The 19,664-nt window shown below is 46.2% G+C and overlaps 1 protein-coding gene across 50 annotated transcripts in view; it reads left to right on the forward strand.

Annotated features, from left to right (window-relative positions):
• LOC118368739 (elastin-like) overlaps positions 1-19,664 on the forward strand; it is an 87,152-nt gene that overhangs the window by 32,003 nt on the left and 35,485 nt on the right. For all 50 annotated transcript variants that reach the window (XM_052521180.1, XM_052521185.1, XM_052521073.1 and 47 more), the window contains exons 6-8: positions 16,587-16,718; positions 16,916-17,053; positions 19,558-19,584. In XM_052521180.1, coding sequence (XP_052377140.1) covers positions 16,587-16,718; positions 16,916-17,053; positions 19,558-19,584 — 297 coding nt within the window. The remainder of the gene's footprint in view (positions 1-16,586; positions 16,719-16,915; positions 17,054-19,557; positions 19,585-19,664) is intronic.

The raw sequence follows: 19,664 nt of genomic DNA on the forward strand, positions 1-19,664 counted from the left end.
TCAAATTGAAAGGATATTTTTATCATTGCGCATATGTGCATGCATGTGATCATTTGAAACAGATACTATAGGCTGCGCTAGATTATTATTGTTATTTTGCAACTTTAATTGTTAATAATTCAACCCTTAGAATATCTTACAAATCAAAACATACTGTATATGGGATGCATGATGCGGCTATAGGCTATTGATTACTTGAGAAAGTCGCAAAAAAGCTTGTACACTGTTCCTTACCTCAGGCTGCACACACTGTTCCTTACCTCAGGCTGCACACACTGTTCTCTCCTCAGGCTGCACACACTGTTCCTTACCTCAGGCTGCACACACTGTTCCTTACCTCAGGCTGCACACACTGTTCTCTCCTCAGGCTGCACACACTGTTCTCTCCTCAGGCTGCACACACTGTTCCTTACCTCAGGCTGCACACACTGTTCCTTACCTCAGGCTGCACACACTGTTCTCTCCTCAGGCTGCACACACTGTTCTCTCCTCAGGCTGCACACACTGTTCCTTACCTCAGGCTGCACACACTGTTCCTTACCTCAGGCTGCACACACTGTTCCTTACCTCAGGCTGCACACACTGTTCTCTCCTCAGGCTGCACACACTGTTCCTTACCTCAGGCTGCACACACTGTTCTCTCCTCAGGCTGCACACACTGTTCCTTACCTCAGGCTGCACACACTGTTCCTTACCTCAGGCTGCACACACTGTTCCTTACCTCAGGCTGCACACACTGTTCTCTCCTCAGGCTGCACACACTGTTCCTTACCTCAGGCTGCACACACTGTTCTCTCCTCAGGCTGCACACACTGTTCCTTACCTCAGACTGCACACACTGTTCCTTACCTCAGGCTGCACACACTGTTCCTTAACTTAGGCTGCACACACTGTTCTCTCCTCAGTCTGCACACACTGTTCCTTAACTTAGGCTGCACACACTGTTCCTTACCTCAGGCTGCACACACTGTTCCTTACCTCAGGCTGCACACACTGTTCTCTCCTCAGGCTGCACACACTGTTCTCTCCTCAGGCTGCACACACTGTTCTCTCCTCAGGCTGCACACACTGTTCTCTCCTCAGGCTGCACACACTGTTCCTTACCTCAGGCTGCACACACTGTTCCTTACCTCAGGCTGCACACACTGTTCCTTACCTCAGGCTGCACACACTGTTCTCTCCTCAGGCTGCACACACTGTTCCTTACCTCAGGCTGCACACACTGTTCTCTCCTCAGGCTGCACACACTGTTCCTTACCTCAGGCTGCACACACTGTTCCTTACCTCAGGCTGCACACACTGTTCCTTACCTCAGGCTGCACACACTGTTCCTTACCTCAGGCTGCACACACTGTTCCTTACCTCAGGCTGCACACACTGTTCTCTCCTCAGGCTGCACACACTGTTCCTTACCTCAGGCTGCACACACTGTTCTCTCCTCAGGCTGCACACACTGTTCCTTACCTCAGGCTGCACACACTGTTCCTTACCTCAGGCTGCACACACTGTTCCTTACCTCAGGCTGCACACACTGTTCTCTCCTCAGGCTGCACACACTGTTCCTTACCTCAGGCTGCACACACTGTTCTCTCCTCAGGCTGCACACACTGTTCCTTACCTCAGACTGCACACACTGTTCCTTACCTCAGGCTGCACACACTGTTCCTTAACTTAGGCTGCACACACTGTTCTCTCCTCAGTCTGCACACACTGTTCCTTAACTTATGCTGCACACACTGTTCCTTACCTCAGGCTGCACACACTGTTCCTTACCTCAGGCTGCACACACTGTTCTCTCCTCAGGCTGCACACACTGTTCTCTCCTCAGGCTGCACACACTGTTCCTTACCTCAGGCTGCACACACTGTTCTCTCCTCAGGCTGCACACACTGTTCTCTCCTCAGGCTGCACACACTGTTCTCGCCTCAATTGATCATATTATCACCCATCAGACTATTCTCAATTTAGTATTGTCTTTACTAACATGTTAAATTAGTTTCAAAATGGCCCATTTTTAAGTGTGCAGGAACAGGTGCAGGGAAAAAATACATAATAATATATAATATATAATAATAATATATGCCATTTAGCAGACGCTTTTATCCAAAGCGACTTACAGTCATGTGTGCATACATTCTACGCATGGGTGGTCCCGGGAATCGAACCCACTACCCTGGCGTTACAAGCGCCATGCTCTACCAACTGAGCTACAGAAGGACCACCCGCTATGCTCTGGTGTACCGAATGGAGGCGCTTTCCCACCTGTTCGTTCAGATAGGCTACTTTGGTTATTTCACTCCATGCATCAACCACTGTCTGAGGGGCATGCAGTCTCTCCCTGCGCAACAGGTGATATTCCGCCCAAACTCTGTATGCTATGGGCTTCCCAACACTGTTGCTGCACATAACAAGTGCTTAATCAAGTGACATCTGTTCGGGAACATGGAAAGTAACATGTTTTCACAACAAAACATAATGAATGAAACTGTTGACAGCTCTTCTCTCTGCGTGCTGGAGCAAGTCATGAATGAGAGAGGGGAAGTAGATGGAAACGCACGGTGGTGAAATATTCTGTAGCCTATTATTCATTATAAAAATATAAAAAATTATGAGAATCCCCAAAATTTCCTGGGTACTACCAGGCTATTAAAAAACCAATAGAAATGCACTATTGAACCAACAGCATCGCAGCATGCACTATTGACCCAACTTTGGAGTGTATTATAAGGTAACCAGTCCATCTAGTATGCATAATTATACAGTCCACACTCAAAAGTGATTACTCGAATATGTTTATAGGCTAACTGATTAAATACATTTTAAATCCGTTTTAAAAAAAATAATGTTATTCTGCATGCTCTATGTACTGTATAATCATTCTTTTATGGGGTTTTTTTCTAGCTTGGCCTCATATATATAGGCCTATGAATATGTATAAGCTCTAATTATGCATATGGGATCGCTGTCCATTTCGTTAGACATCCACAATGACCATGTTTTCCATTCAGTTTCAACCTGTTGAACTTCTTTCTTCAAATTGATCAATCACAGTGATCTGAGTTTTAAAAGTACAATTTTAAAGCTGTCGTGACCCATGACTGGAGATGTGGCGGTAATACGGTCACCACAACAGCCATGTGTGTGTGTGTGTGTGTGTGTGTGTGTGTGTGTGTGTGTGCGTGCGTGCGTGCGTGCGTGTGTGTGTGCGTGTGCGTGTGTGTGTGTGTGTGTGTTTGGGGACACATTGTTGGCCCTTGGCCTGAGGGTGAGTAAAAAATAATAATAATTGCTTAAAAACTGGAATTAAATGATCCTCCATCGTTGTGAGTTTGGAATAATTAATCAAATGCATTATTATTTGAATATTGAAAGGGTGTAGGCAACAGAGAAGGGCAGAGGGATGCAGTTTGGAGTCATGTAGAAGTGGTGCTGGAGATGGAGGCGTTGGGAGCAGGGGTGATGGGCAGGGATGATGTCCTTGATGTTCGTGTGCATCAGTCTGTTGTGTTTTGTCTGTGTATGTTTATATTGTTTGTACATTTTATTAAAATAGTTTTGAAAAAATAAGAAAAATAGAAAAAAAGTTTGTTATGGTTGTTTGTTATCTTTGTGAATGACTCTGTTCAGGCCCTCAGGGACTATCGATTCTGATGAGTTTTCTCATGGAATTTTATCTGTTGCTTTATTGTATCTTAAAGATGAAACTGAAAACTGTATTGTGACACAAGCTGACTTCCTTGTGCTACAAGTTACTATATTCAGTACCAGCTGTACCAGCTGTGTTCTCACGATGGTCTCTTTGTGTTTCTGTGGTCTTGTTCGTTCTGCTGACCATGTTCTCACAGTTATTAGTGGTTTGTGGTCAGTGGAAGACTATCCATGTGTCTCCTGGCCTGGACTCCTCGACCTCTCTTCCGTGCACAATCTGCCAGTGGTTCTGGACTGAAGCCTCCACCTCTCCCCTGTCTTTAAGGTTTGCTGCCAGTGGTTCTGGACTGAAGCCTCCACCTCTCCCCTGTCTTTAAGGTTTGCTGCTAGTGGTTCTGGACTGAAGCCTCCACCTCTCCCCTGTCTTTATAGTTTGCTGCCAGTGGGTCTGGACTGAAGCCTCCACCTCTCCCCTGTCTTTAAGGTTTGCTGCCAGTGGTTCTGGACTGAAGCCTCCACCTCTCCCCTGTCTTTAAGGTTTGCTGCCAGTGGTTCTGGACTGAAGTCTCCACCTCTCCCCTGTCTTTAAGGTTTGCTGCCAGTGGTTCTGGACTGAAGCCTCCACCTCTCCCCTGTCTTTAAGGTTTGCTGCCAGTGGTTCTGGACTGAAGCCTCCACCTCTCCCCTGTCTTTAAGGTTTGCTGCCAGTGGGCCTGGACTGAAGCCTCCACCTCTCCCCTGTCTTTAAGGTTTGCTGCCAGTGGTTCTGGACTGAAGCCTCCACTTCTCCCCTGTCTTTAAGGTTTGCTGCCAGTGGTTCTGGACTGAAGCCTCCACCTCTCCCCTGTCTTTAAGGTTTGCTGCCAGTGGGTCTGGACTGAAGCCTCCACCTCTCCCCTGTCTTTAAGGTTTGCTGCCAGTGGTTCTGGACTGAAGCCTCCACATCTCCCCTGTCTTTAAGGTTTGCTGCCAGTGGTTCTGGACTGAAGCCTCTACCTCTCCCCTGTCTTTAAGGTTTGCTGCTAGTGGTTCTGGACTGAAGCCTCCACCTCTCCCCTGTCTTTAAGGTTTGCTGCCAGTGGTTCTGGACTGAAGCCTCCACCTCTCCCCTGTCTTTAAGGTTTGCTGCCAGTGGGTCTGGACTGAAGCCTCCACCTCTCCCCTGTCTTTAAGGTTTGCTGCTAGTGGTTCTGGACTGAAGCCTCCACTTCTCCCCTGTCTTTAAGGTTTGCTGCCAGTGGGTCTGGACTGAAGCCTCCACCTCTTCCCTGTCTTTAAGGGTTGCTGCCAGTGGTTCTGGACTGAAGCCTCCACCTCTCCCCTGTCTTTAAGGTTTGCTGCCAGTGGGTCTGGACTGAAGCCTCCACCTCTCCCCTGTCTTTAAGGTTTGCTGCCAGTGGTTCTGGACTGAATCCTCCACCTCTCCCCTGTCTTTATAGTTTGCTGCCAGTGGTTCTGGACTGAAGCCTCCACCTCTCCCCTGTCTTTAAGGTTTGCTGCCAGTGGGTCTGGACTGAAGCCTCCACCTCTCCCCTGTCTTTAAGGTTTGCTGCCAGTGGGTCTGGACTGAAGCCTCCACCTCTCCCCTGTCTTTAAGGTTTGCTGCTAGTGGTTCTGGACTGAAGCCTCCACTTCTCCCCTGTCTTTAAGGTTTGCTGCCAGTGGGTCTGGACTGAAGCCTCCACCTCTTCCCTGTCTTTAAGGTTTGCTGCCAGTGGTTCTGGACTGAAGCCTCCACCTCTCCCCTGTCTTTAAGGTTTGCTGCCAGTGGGTCTGGACTGAAGCCTCCACCTCTCCCCTGTCTTTAAGGTTTGCTGCCAGTGGTTCTGGACTGAATCCTCCACCTCTCCCCTGTCTTTATAGTTTGCTGCCAGTGGTTCTGGACTGAAGCCTCCACCTCTCCCCTGTCTTTAAGGTTTGCTGCCAGTGGGTCTGGACTGAAGCCTCCACCTCTCCCCTGTCTTTAAGGTTTGCTGCCAGTGGGTCTGGACTGAAGCCTCCACCTCTCCCCTGTCTTTAAGGTTTGCTGCTAGTGGTTCTGGACTGAAGCCTCCACTTCTCCCCTGTCTTTAAGGTTTGCTGCCAGTGGGTCTGGACTGAAGCCTCCACCTCTTCCCTGTCTTTAAGGTTTGCTGCCAGTGGGTCTGGACTGAAGCCTCCACCTCTCCCCTGTCTTTAAGGTTTGCTGCCAGTGGTTCTGGACTGAATCCTCCACCTCTCCCCTGTCTTTATAGTTTGCTGCCAGTGGTTCTGGACTGAAGCCTCCACCTCTCCCCTGTCTTTAAGGTTTGCTGCCAGTGGTTCTGGACTGAAGCCTCCACCTCTCCCCTGTCTTTAAGGTTTGCTGCCAGTGGTTCTGGACTGAAGCCTCCACCTCTCCCCTGTCTTTAAGGTTTGCTGCCAGTGGTTCTGGACTGAAGCCTCCACCTCTCTCCTGTCTTTAAGGTTTGCTGCCAGTGGTTCTGGACTGAAGCCTCCACCTCTCCCCTGTCTTTAAGGTTTGCTGCCAGTGGTTTTGGACTGAAGCCTCCACCTCTCCCCTGTCTTTAAGGTTTGCTGCCAGTGGTTCTGGACTGAAGCCTCCACCTCTCCCCTGTCTTTAAGTTTTGCTGCCAATGGTTCTGGACTGAAGCCTCCGTCCCCCAGTCTTGTAAGGTTTGCTGCCAGTGGTTCTGGACTGAAGCCTCCACATCTCCCCTGTCTTTAAGGTTTGCTGCCAGTGGTTCTGGACTGAAGCCTCCACATCTCCCCTGTCTTTAAGGTTTGCTGCCAGTGGTTCTGGACTGAAGCCTCCACATCTCCCCTGTCTTTAAGGTTTGCTGCTAGTGGGTCTGGAGCGAGCATGCCTCTCCCCGGCCTGTACGGTCTCCCCTTTCCTCACCCCCTCCCTCATTTCCTTTCCCCTCTCCTAACCCTGCCAGTGTGTCTGACTGTGCAGCCCGAGCCGCTCCCCTGCACAGTGTCCGCCAGTGGCTCTGGTCTGGAGCGAGCAGCTCTCTCCCCTGCACAGTGTCTGCCAGTGGCTCTGGTCTGGAGCGAGCAGCTCTCTCCCCTGCACAGTGTCTGCCAGTGGCTCTGGTCTGGAGCGAGCAGCTCTCTCCGCATCCATCTGGCAGAGAGGCCTAAGTGTTGTTTATGCAGGGATGGAGAAATCTCTCCGCTCCCATTTCCCCAGCTGTCCATAAAGCTAAATCATCACTGGACCGACCTCAGTTACAGCGTTACAGCGTTACAGCGTTACAGCGTTACAGCGTGATCAAAATGTAAAGTCAATGTTCTTGCATTAGTGGAGACTGCATTCACGGTAAATGCTGCATATTTAGTCTCAATCGGTTCAGCGATTAAGATTTAATAGCACCGTAGGTCCTAGGCCTGAATCTTCTGTTGGCACAGTATCCAAGTGAAAGAAAATGAAGCCTGGAAAAAATATGGTATGAATCAATCACAGTTTAACTAGATATTTAACTAGACATCGTTTATCGCCTAATAGCTATAACATCACCCTATTATTTGGGAAAGCTGGTTACATTATGCAGCTCCCAACTCTACGTACTGTTACAAGCTTTAACACATAGGCCTAATGAGCTTGTAGGAAATGTGGGTAGGTTTATTATTCTATACTCACTGTAAAGGATGCTTTGTGGGTGTCTTAGCTGATACAGTATCATGTTATGACTTGATTTGTTGTTGTCATGACTCCTGTCGAAGTCGGCTCCTCTCCTTGTTCGGTCGACGTCACCGGTCTTCTAGCCATCGACGCTCCACCTTTATTTTTCCATTTGTTTTGTCTTGTTTTCCCGCACAATTGTTTTACATCCCGTCATCACTCTAGGTGTATATTATCCTCTATTCCCCCCCATGTCTGTGTGTGTAATTGTTCGTTATGTTTATTGTGTGACGCGTCAGGCTGTTTTTTGGGGGATATTGTTTTGAACCCGTGGTATTGTATTGTTGTACATTATTTTGTGTGACCAGTGCGTTATTCTCGTTTGCTTTTGGCTGGAGTGTTGTGACGCTGTTGCGTCCGACTGATTTGCATCTGCCAATTAAAGTGTGCCTGTTCACTCATCTCTACTCTCCTGCACCTGACTCTAGTTGACCAGTTGCGCACACAGTCTAACAGTTGTGCTATTGTGTAGTGTGTTGTTCATCACTGACAGGTGAGCTGACAGGTGAGCTTTCTCTCTCAGTGTGATCCCTCAGGGTTTATCCCATGTGTTGATATGGCTGGACTATGAACACATTGTGTCGTAATTAACAGGGAACTTCAAAAATGCTTTTGAGGATGATGTGATGAACCTGAACTCACGAGGTGTGTGTGTGTGTGTGTGTGTGTGTGTGTGTGTGTGTGTGTGTGTGTGTGTGTGTGTGTGTGTGTGTGTGTGTGTGTGTGTGTGTGTGTGTGTGTGTGTGTGTGAGAGAGAGAGAGAGAGAGAGAGAGAGAGAGAGAGAGAGAGAGAGAGAGAGAGAGAGACGCACTGTGTCCTTAATATCCATACTTGCGTTCTTAATAGTAGGCTTTTTGGTAATGCAAAAATAGAACGTTTTAAAGTATGTTTTAAATATGCTTTAAATGCCAGGATGTCATACTTATTTGGGCTGCACACTATTGAGGAAGATAATCATATTTTCATACCCACTTGTGTTTGACAGACTAGGGGACGCACTCCACAAAAATAAACAACTGGCAGGGAACAGGCACAGTATGGACGATAAGTATGTTGATATTTATTGGTTTCTGCATATGTTTTTACTAAACATTATGCTGTAAATATTAGTATGTAGTATGATTGATTAGTACACAGTATGTCATTTTAGTACGTAGAAGGCAAGGCAGAGTTTGGACACAGCTACAGTGTGTGTTCAAGACACACACTGACCTGTTTAATGCTAGTATCATTTTTCAACACTGACTTGTCAAGAAGGGATTCAGCGGGCAGACAGTGAAATGCATATGTGGACCATCTGGGGGATGTTATGTGCATATCCAGCTTTACATACCATGGTCACTGGCTCCACTGTTTTTCTCTCCCTGCATGTTTTCGCATCCATTGCTCTTTTCAGACATAATAAATCATGGACAGAAATGAGCAGGTATTTGTGTGTGTGTGTGTGTGTGTGTGTGTGTGTGTGTGTGTGTGTGTGTGTGTGTGTGTGTGTGTGTGTGTGTGTGTGTGTGTGTGTGTGTGTGTGTGTGTGTGTGTGTGTGTGTGTGTGTGTGTGTGTGTGTGTGTGTGTGTGTGTGTGTGTGTGTGTGTGCGTGTGTGTGTGTGTGTGTGCCTGCAGATACATGTGTTGGCTGGTATGAGAGATGGGTCTAGGGATATACTCCTGACCTATTGTAGGGCTCAGCGCTGGCACAGCAACTGTGATATTCCTTTGGACCAGGATGAAAAAGAACCAGGATATTAGCATGTCAGAATCTCTTTCTCTACTCTCTCTCGTACAGCGCCTTAAGAAAGACTGTTGAGAGCTAATAGAAAGGGAGAGCAGGAGGCTGTGTGATCTGAATTGAGGCATAAACAATTATGTCATTCATTGCAAACTCAATGAGTGGACATGTCATGACTCGTGACTCACACTGCTCTGTATGAATGAGAACGGTAATCAAGTGTGATAACTTCTTTACATCAAGGCATGTGATTAGACAGATGTTGTCATGGTGAGATGGAGGTTCGTTGGGAGGGTTAGTTAGAAGAAGACGGCTCTGACGTTGTCACATGTAAGCATATACTGTGTGTGTGTGTGTGTGTGTGTGTGTGTGTGTGTGTGTGTGTGTGTGTGTGTGTGTGTGTGTGTGTGTGTGTGTGTGTGTGTGTGTGTGTGTGTGTGTGTGTGTGTGTGTGTGTGTGTGTGTGTGTGTGTGTGGACGTCGCTAGGCAAGACTCAGCTAGGTTAGGTTCGGCCCGGTGGCTTCGCTGTAATCCACATAAATCCAATGGATCGTTTTACGACGGCCTGTAAATTGGAGCCATTCGAAAGAGCTGCTCGCCCCCACAGAGTGTGTGTATGTGTAAATGTGTGTCTTGGTGTATATGGGTGTGTATTAGCGAGTTTGTGCAAAAACGTGCAACGATGCCAGGCAGAGTATCCATCAACCGCAGGACAAACAAATCTGAACCCGGACCAATTCTTATAACAACCAAATGAAAATAATGATCCTCAACAACGTTGGAAAACCAGGCGGGCCCAAAAAATGCCTCCAATTTCTCCAGCTTTTATTCCACTCGTTTGGGCCTGGACACTGGCCCGAAGGCATCGACACAAACTGAATGAGAGAAGCCCAAGAACCCTGGGCCTGAAACCACCATCACCCGGCCTGTTTGTAGAAGCCGAAACTCCCTAACAATTCAGTACTTGGGGTCCTCTGGCAGGGAGTACTTGGGACCTCTCTCTGACAATGACTCCATGGAAAGGAAGGAGAAAAACAAAGGGCTCATCGCCGACCCAGAGCCTGGATTTTTGTCACCGTGTGTGTGTGTGTGTGTGTGTGTGTGTGTGTGTGTGTGTGTGTGTGTGTGTGTGTGTGTGTGTGTGTGTGTGTGTGTGTGTGTGTGTGTGTGTGTGTGTGTGTGTGTGTGTGTGTGTGTGCGTGTTTGTGCGCACAAGGGTGTGTGTTTAATTAGTCCAGCATGCGTCTTAAATCCACTCCGCATAGCTGCTTCATGACTGACGGCTTGGAAAACCTGGAAGTGACAAGGAGCAGGGGAGGTTACCAGAGGGAGAGAAAGGGGGATGAAGGAGGAGAGAAGAGAGATGGCGGGGGGAGCTACGGCGTATTCCACTCACGCGATCTGGAATCACCGCTAGTACCTAAAGTCACCCTTCCTTGTTCTGATCCAACATCATCGTGCGCTACTAACACAAGAATGGACCATATCCAAATGAGCCACTATATCATCCTACATCATGATCATTTGATTACTGATACCATCGGCTGTAATGACAGTGAAAGACATATATTATGATGTGCACTGGGCCTATAAAGTGGAGGCTGGGGGCTGGAGTCCACCTGTCAGTCACAGCTAACCACAGACTCTCTAAGGACTTGTGAGCGGATTGTAGATTTAATGATATAGACATCCACAGGATTTCAGACTCACGCCTTATCAGAACATCAGAGGACAATCTCAGACTATATCACTGGCTGTGTCATTATAGGTGTTGATATTAGATCATGCCTGACTGTATGCCTGGTTATCCTACCGTATCATCTGTCCACATCCTTCCACATTCTCTATCTATTCTATTACGACTGGGCTGCTCAATATGCTCAAACAGAGCACAAACCCAGGGCTGGGAAAGTAGAAACCTATAGTGTTCTGTATGCTAGCTCCGTTAGGCTCCACACAAATGATCTCTGGCCTCGAAAATCTACCGTGACAGTCTCACACTTATCATGTTTGGGAGGTAATTCTACTCCACTGGAGAGTAAGAGGGCCCAGAGATGTTCTGGTTATGAAGCTCCTATCCCAGGTCTCGACACTCACCACCCCACCTGCTGTCAGTTACTGTGGAACCCTGCCATGGAATTCTCCACTCTCTTAAATTAAACCCTTCACCAGTCCCAGCTGGTTCCTGAGAGAGAATAGGGGGGGGGCAGAAGTCAGGAGGGAAGAGACAGGGAGATGGAGAGAGAGAGACAGAGAGAGAGAGAGAGAGAGAGAGAGAGAGAGAGAGAGAGAGAGAGAGAGAGAGAGAGAGAGAAGACAGGCTGATAGAGAGAGTGTGGGGAGAGTGGATCCATCTTTCTTTTGGCTCCCTCTGCCTGCTCCTTTTAACTCAACAAGCCTGATGTGCAGAGCCACTGTGACCTGACCTGACCTCACCAGACCAGACTAGACTAGACTAGATGATGGATAGGGAAGGGGAAGGGGGGAGAAAGAGAGAGAGAGATCTGAAATCTTGATTATTGGATTGCCTTACGTAAAATGTACGGTTGCAAGAAAAAGTATCTGAGCCCTTTGGAATTACCTGGATTTCTGCAGAAATTGGTCAGAAAATGGTATCTTATCTAAGTCACATCAGTAGAAAAACACAGTCTGCTTAAACTAATTACACACAAACAATTATATGTCTTCATGTCTTCATTGAACACACCGTGTAAACATTCACAGTACAAAAAGTATGTGAACTCTTGGATTTAATAACTGGTTCACTATCCTTTTGCAGCAGTAACTTCAACCAAACATTTTCTGTAGTTGCGGATCAGAACTGCACAACGGTCAAGAGGAATTTTGGACCATTCCTCTTTACAAAACTGTTTCAGTTCAGCAATATTCATAGGATGTCTGGTGTGAACCGCTCTCTTGAGGTCATGCCACAGCATCTCAGCAGTTGTTTTTTCCATGGTCCTCCCATGAACACCATTCTTGTTTAGTGTTTTACATATTGTAGTCTTGTCATCAGAGATGTTAGCATGTTCCAGAGATTTCTGTAAGTCTTTAGCTGACACTCTAGGATTCTTCTTAACCTCACTGAGCATTCTGCGTTGTGCTCTTGCAATCATCTTTGCAGGACGGCCACTCCTATGGAGAGTAGCAACAGTGCTGAACTTTCTCCATTTATAGACAGTTTGTCTTACCGTGGACTGATGAACATCAAGGCTTTTAGAGATACTCCAGCTCAACAAGTCAACCATTCCTAATCTTAGGTCTTCTGAGATCTCTTTTGTTTGCGGCATGGTTCACATCAGGCAATGCTCCTTGTGAATAGAAAACTCACATTTTGTGAGTGTTTTTATAGGGCAAGCAGCTCTAACCAACATCTCCAATCTCATCTCATTGATTGGAATCCAGGTTAGCTGACTCCTGACTCCAATTAGCTTTTGGAGAAGTCAATAGCCTAGGGGTTCACATACTTTTTCCAACCTACCCTGTGAATGTTTAAACGATGTATTCAATATAGAAAAGAAAAATACAATAATTTGTGTGTTATTAGTTTAAGCACACTGTGTTTGCCTATTGTTGTGACTCAGACCAATTTATTCAGAAATCCAGGTAATTCCAAAGAGCTCACATACGTTTTCTTGCCACTGTACGTGGTAACAGAGAGGAGAGGCGTCTTAGGAGGGCGTCTTTGAAACCAGACCCACTGTTCTCTGTTACATGAGTTCTTCTCTTTTATCCGTCCTGTAGCTACAGAGTCAGACCGAGAACATACACGACAACCTGAAGGCACCCGTTTGTTTTGCCAGTTTGTCTAGCCAGCTCCAGTCCAATGTTGATGTAGTATGTGATAGGTACATTGGTCCAATATGTCATTCATCACATTTTAGTTTATGAAGAAAGTATGCTGTGCCCAATATACTAATTTGCTTCAAGAAAAACACCATATTCTACCTCACCAGGTACATATATATACTGTACAACTGACTGCACAGCTGCAACAACAAGAGGTCCCTTCTGAATGGAAATTCTCTGCTAAACACGCTAACACGTTCAACCTACCTTGACACACCACACGTAGTGCCGTTTCAAACAGAGGGAAAGTGTGATGCATTAAACTGCATTATTATCAGTCACCTTATAATTTCCTGGCTCTGAAGCTCCCTCTCTCTCTCTCCTGTACAGGATTCTCTATCCTCTCTGTCTTGTATTTAAAGTCGTTGACCTTTACACGGCTTCTCTCTGTCTCGGATCTGCTCTCTCTCACTCCAATTTGGTTTCCATTAGCCCTATGGTGTCTCTGCTGTGGCTCGCATATCTCATATAGACAGACGGCCATTTTGGCTCACGTACACTATAATAACCTGTCAGTAATCTGCAAATTGAATGTCTAAACATCAAATAAGAAAGTGTGTTTCACAGCTAGTCGAGGTCAGGTTGACAGAGTTTCCATGTGTGCGGTTCATTACAACAAACAAACTTGGGTCTTGCAGTACACTCACTTCCAACAAGTTAATGTGTGAGCTAAGACAGACATGTTTGTGTGAACTGACATACTGTAATGATAGGCCTCGGACAAAGGCCTGCTTGTTGGAGCTGACAGCTCTGAGTAAATATGACTAAAACAAAGGGCTTTTGTACTGAGCTCTTATGTGTCTCGGTGATACAATCTGTGGAAGGTTGCCAATCAGCAAGGGTCCGGACGGAGCATGTTGCTGTGTTCTCTTACCCTTAAAGAGAAAGAGACATGACTTTGTGGGCATTACGGTTACTGTATCTTCCCTTTCAGCTGTTTTATACAAGTGAGATCCAGTGATGTTGGAGCCAGAGAAAATGGAGTCCTGTGGTGACTGGGACGGCCTTGCTGTCTCTACTGTCTTTGAACCTGGTGTGAGAGTCTGCACACTCTCTCTCTTTCTTATTCTCTTCCTCCTTGCCTTTCTATCTTTCTTTCTTTCTTTCTTTCTTTCTTTCTTTTTTTTCTTTCTTTCTTTCTTTCTTTCTTTCTTTCTTTCTTTCTTTCTTTCTTTCTTTCTTTCTTTCTTTCTTTCTTTCTCTCTCTCTCTCTCTCTCTCTCTCTCTCTCTCTCTCTCTCTCTCTCTCTCTCTCTCTCTCTCTCTCTCTCTCTTTCTCTCTCACTCACTCACACACACACACATACGTTACCTCTCAGGAAGAGTTGGTGGTGTCTGCCTTTCGTCTCCTGGTCTGCGATCAGAGGGTTCAGAGCAGCGTAGCAGGTGGCGGTCAACCCTGAGTGCTGAGCTTGTCTCACACAGCCAAAAGAGAAAAAGCAAGGCCGTATACTGTATGTGTGTCTCTCTCTCACACACATATACATACACACACACACACACCTCAGACCCGTGCTCCTCTCCCAAACAGAGAGCTGCCAGTGAAACATTCCAACCCTGTGCTGGTCTTTGTTCTCCTCTGAAAGTTATGAAAAACCAACAGCTTTGAGATAGACTGGCTCTCCAACCCCAGGCCAAGGGAGCATACTTTACCATTTAGACAAATGTACGACCCTGTCTTCCCTCTTCCTCAACCCTGTGCTGCCTCCTCCTCATCACCTCCTCATTTCAAAGAATGTTGTTGGTTGAACACTTGGAATGAGAAAAAGGTTTAAAGGAGGTGGATTAGTCAGAGGCTGTTTAGCTTAGCGTCTGTCTCGCATCTTCCTCCTCCTCATCACCTCCACGGGTCTAAGAGGCCTGTCAGCTGTCGGTTGTACAACGGGAGGTGGAGGAGGGTGAGGAGGAGGTCTGGAGGAGGTAGGATTAGCAGAAGGACATCTAGCTTAGTGTGGTGGGGATGTCAACTGCCTTGGCAGGATGTTGCCCACGATTGTTTTGACTAGAGGATGAAACCCCACACCTCTGTCCTGTTCTATCGCTCTCTCCCCTTGTGTTCCTCTACTCCTCTCTCCCCTCTTTCCTCTGCTTTCTGCGGACAGCTAGGCCATCTCCATAATCATCTCCTGCCTCTCTTTCCTCTCTCCTCCCTTGTTTCTCAGACGCCTCACAGTTGGCTATTCTTCTCACCCCCTTGACACAGCCTACAACACCTCAAACCAAGACCAAACCAAGATCTCTTCTGGTCTAGTCTGGGTCTTTCACAGAAGTAATTTCATTTTAGCCTTTAATAGATTAAGATTATATGATTTTGTATAATTCCCCAACCGTATGCCACACAGCTTTACAGGGATGTCCAGTATTAACATTGTAGGCCTGTATTGGGTCGTAGTCCACTCCAGGGGTGCATGCTTACACCTCATGCCGGTTCTCTCTACTTCATCAACCCAGTGCACTACGACCCCTGTAAAACGCAGTGGCCCAGCTATTGCTAATAGACTGTAAGAATCTTACTAACACTCCCAGTGACTTACTCAGTCCCCTACAGGACCCCTCTGAGCTGGAGGAGGTCATGGAGTAGGTAGTGTTTACTGAGTAGTCATCTCGACACCCAAAACTCACGTGTGCTCTGTTCAGCTAGCTCCTCAATTTAACATTTTATTTGTTAACTCTGTCACAAGAGACTAACTGAGCAGAATAATGTACCTACTATCTACAGCTAGACTGCACTGCCTCCTTACCAGGGCCAGAGACTGGGGTGACCTGCTAATGTTAACTATATCCAGGTCATGACTCTTGATTACTGTTACCATATTTAATGCTGTTTAGGTCATGTTTTATCACCCTATTAAAACTTAAGTTCACGACAGTAGGAGTGTCCATTAACTGAATTACTCTTACAGCTATTGTAATAATGTCAGGGGTGGCTGGCTCCGTATGTCTTCCTTAGTTATCTTGTCATCTGGAGGATGAGGTTTTTTGGGGGTCTAAGGCACAATTCAGTGCTTGAAATGTCACTACAGATCCTGGTTCACTTCCAGGCTGTATCACAACCAGCCATGATTGGGAGTCCCATAGGGCGGCGCACAATTGGCCCAGTGTCATCCGGGATTTGGCCTGGGTAGGCCGTCATTGTAAATAAGAATTTATTCTTAGCTGACTTGCCTAGTTAAATAAAATAAAAAATCTTACTGTCTGTAATTGAATGAATTACAATGTGAGGGTTTAGCCACAGGTCAACGACTGATTAACGATTGTGAAATATTTAGAGGTGTCGAAAAGACAGAGCATTTCCCACTGCCTGAGTTTCCCCCTGTTCCACCTTCTTCTCCCCCGCCTCCCCCTCCCGCTGTTTTGTCAGCAATAAGAAACCCAAGATGGAATATGACTTAATTTATGTATGATTACCATGTGGGAAGAATACTTTTTTCTCCCCATAGAGACTGTTGCTGTGTGCCAAAAAACTGTTGCCACATCAGAATAACTGTTCCTCTCAGCCTTTGACTCCCTCTAGTGGTCACAATCTGGCATTACCAACACCAGCACTGCTGCAGAACTACTACATTATATATACAACCAAGTCAATTCTCTATCTTCTATCCACAACCTATGCACTTCATGTGGATCTGAAATTATGTTGTTCACTAACCCTGCCTCATACTCTCTCTCCCTCCCTCCCTCTCCTCTCCTCTCTGAGGTTATGGAAACCTTGGTGCTGGTGGTGTTGGGGGTGGTGGTCCTGGTGGTGGAGGATATGGAGCTGGTCCTGGAGCCACCGGTCTAGGAACAGGAAGCTTTGGAGGAGGAGGAGGATACGCTAAGCCTGGAGGTACAGTAGCGCAGTGTGACTTCAAGTTCTTGGCCCACCAGTAGTACTGACCCTGTTCAAACTAATATTATGCTAAATGACCACTTAGGCTACCCATCACTCCTGGCCACATTAGAGCGCTTCACAATATGACACAATGAGACACTGAGAGTGTTAAAAGGGTTGGATTAACAACCCCCCACCGTCACTCTCCTCAGCTGGTTATGGAGGAGGCTCGCCGTATGGTGGCTCGACTTATGGAGGAGGTGGTGCTGGGAGCTTCTTCCCTGGAGGTGGTCTGGGACAGAAGGCAGGACCCAAACCAGGCTATGGGGCAGGAGCTGGACTACAACCAGGTACTGTACAGACAGAATAGATTCTCAAAGCCATGTTTCTCTACTGTACTTCTGTGGACCAGCATTGGTCTACGTCAGGTATTCCCAAACGCATTGCCGTCGGGGGTACGCCAAATAAAAATGTGATTCACAATTTTATTCACATTATAAAAAAATACATTTACATTTTCCAACGGGGCTATACATTTGAGTGAGGTTTCTTTCTCACCTGAGTAGCCTTGTTTCACTGCCAAAAATAATTCAAATTAAACCTTCTAGTTAGTGTTCACTGAAATAACAACACAATGTCAAATACAGGTAGCCTAGTCAAATAATTAACATCCAATCACATTAACCGTTACTCTCTCGCGGGAAACCTTCACTCTTGCGCAGACATTCAGAAATGAAACAAGACCATTTGAAAAATAAGCCACAGGACCATTTTGAGCGAGAATAAAGACGACTTTCGAGTAGTAAGACATGTATAAAAGTAACAGATACCATTAATAAAAAAGGGGCTAGAAGTATCTTATATGGTGAGCTACCGAGTGGCTAGGACAGACAAGCCCCATACTATTGTGGAGGACTTCATTCTTCCTGCTACCGCGGATATGGCTGGGATAATGCTGGGGGAAAAGGTCCCAAAAAACTATACAGACAATGCCTTCATCAAACAACACTTTCATGATGCATCAGTGACATGGCAGGAGATGTTTTGAAACAATTACTGCTTCGCATACAAGCCAGTGAATTCTATGCGTTACAGCTGGATGAATCAACAGACATGGAGGGCCTGGCACAGCTCCTGGTATATGTCTGTTACAGCTGGATGAGTCAACAGACGTGGCGGGCCTGGCACAGCTCCTGGTATATGTACGTTTTGTTTATGGGAGGTCAATTAAGGAAGACATCCTCTTCTGGAAACCAGGACAACAGGAGAGGATATTTTTTAAGTCCTGGACACCTTTGTGACATCAAATGGACTTTGGTGGTCAAGATGTGTTGGTATCTGTACTGATGGCGCAAAAACCATGACAGGGAGACATAGTGGAGTGAGCTGCAGCATCCACCGGATGCTGCACTTGGGTAAACTGCAGCATCCACCGAGAGGCTGGATGCTGGGTAAACTGCAGCATCCACTTGGGTAAATCGCACCACTTGGGTAAACTGCAGCATCCACCGAGAGGCTCTTGCTGCCAAGGGAAATCCTTACAGCTTGAAAGACATTTTGGACACTACAGTGAAAATGGTTAACTTTGTTAAAGCAAGGCCCCTGAACTCTCGTGTATTTTCTGCATTATGCAATGATATGGTCATCGACACGTTTTTTTAAATCGAGTGAAGAGCTTAAAATGTTCTTTACTGACCATAATTTTCACTTGTCTGAGTGATGTTTTTTCTCGCCTGAATGATCTGAGTCTAGGTTTACAGGGACTCTCTGCAACTATATTCAATGTGCGGGACAAAATTGAGGCTATGATTAAGAAGTTGGAGCTCTTTTCTGTCTGCATTAACAAGGACAACACAGGTCTTTCCATCATCGTATGATTTTTTTGTGTGCAAATGAACTCAAGCTTACGGACAATGTCAAATGTGATATAGCGAAGCACCTGAGTGAGCTGGGTGCGCAATTACGCAGGTACTTTCCCAAAACGGACGACACAAATAACTGGATTCGTTATCCCTTTCATGCCCTGCCTCTAGTCCACGTACCAATATCTGAACAAGAGAGCCTCATCGAAATTGCAACAAGCAGTTCTGTGAAAACTTTATTTAATCAAAAGCCACTGCCAGATTTCTGGATAGGGCTGCGCTCAGAGTTTCTTGCCTTGGCAAATCGTGCTGTTAAGACACTGATGCCCTTTGTAACCACGTACCTATGTGAGAGTGGATTCTCGGCCATCACTAGCAAGAAAACTAAATACAGGCACAGACTGTGTGTGGAAAATGATTTCAGACTGAGACTCTCTCCAATACAACCCAACACTGCAGAGTTATGTGCATCCTTTCAAACACACCCTTCTCATTAACCTGTGGGGAGTTATTCACAATTGTTGATGAACAAATAAGGTTTTATATGTAAGATGGCTAAATAAAGAGCAACATTATTGATTATTATTATATTATTATTTGTGCCCCGGTCCTATATGAGCTCTTTGTCACTTCCCACGAGCTGGGTTGTGACAAAAACTCACACTCATTCTTATGTTTAATAAATGTATCGTATAGTGTGTGTGGCAGGCTTACAATGATGGCAAAAAAATAAAACGTTTGAGAGTACGCTGACCCTGGTGCTAGAGGGGGTATGCAGCTGGAGGTTGAATGCTTGAAGGGGTACGGGACTATAAAAAGTTTGGGAACCACTGGTCTCCGTGATAGTATTGCAATTGACATGTATATTTGAGTAATTTAGCAGATGCTCTTATCCAGACCGACTTACAAATAGTGCATTCATCAGCTAGGTGAGATGTTTTTCAATATACATTGAGCCATATGTCAGAGCTATAAATCTTTGTTTCTTTCAGGCTATGGTGCAGGTGGACTACAGCCAGGTACAGTACACACTACACAAGACAGGACAGATCCTTAGAGCTTTGTTTCTCAACCCTCATTCTGCGGGCAATCCATGCAG

This window comes from Oncorhynchus keta, chromosome 1 (genome assembly GCF_023373465.1).
Source record: "Oncorhynchus keta strain PuntledgeMale-10-30-2019 chromosome 1, Oket_V2, whole genome shotgun sequence".
NCBI lineage: Eukaryota > Metazoa > Chordata > Actinopteri > Salmoniformes > Salmonidae > Oncorhynchus > Oncorhynchus keta.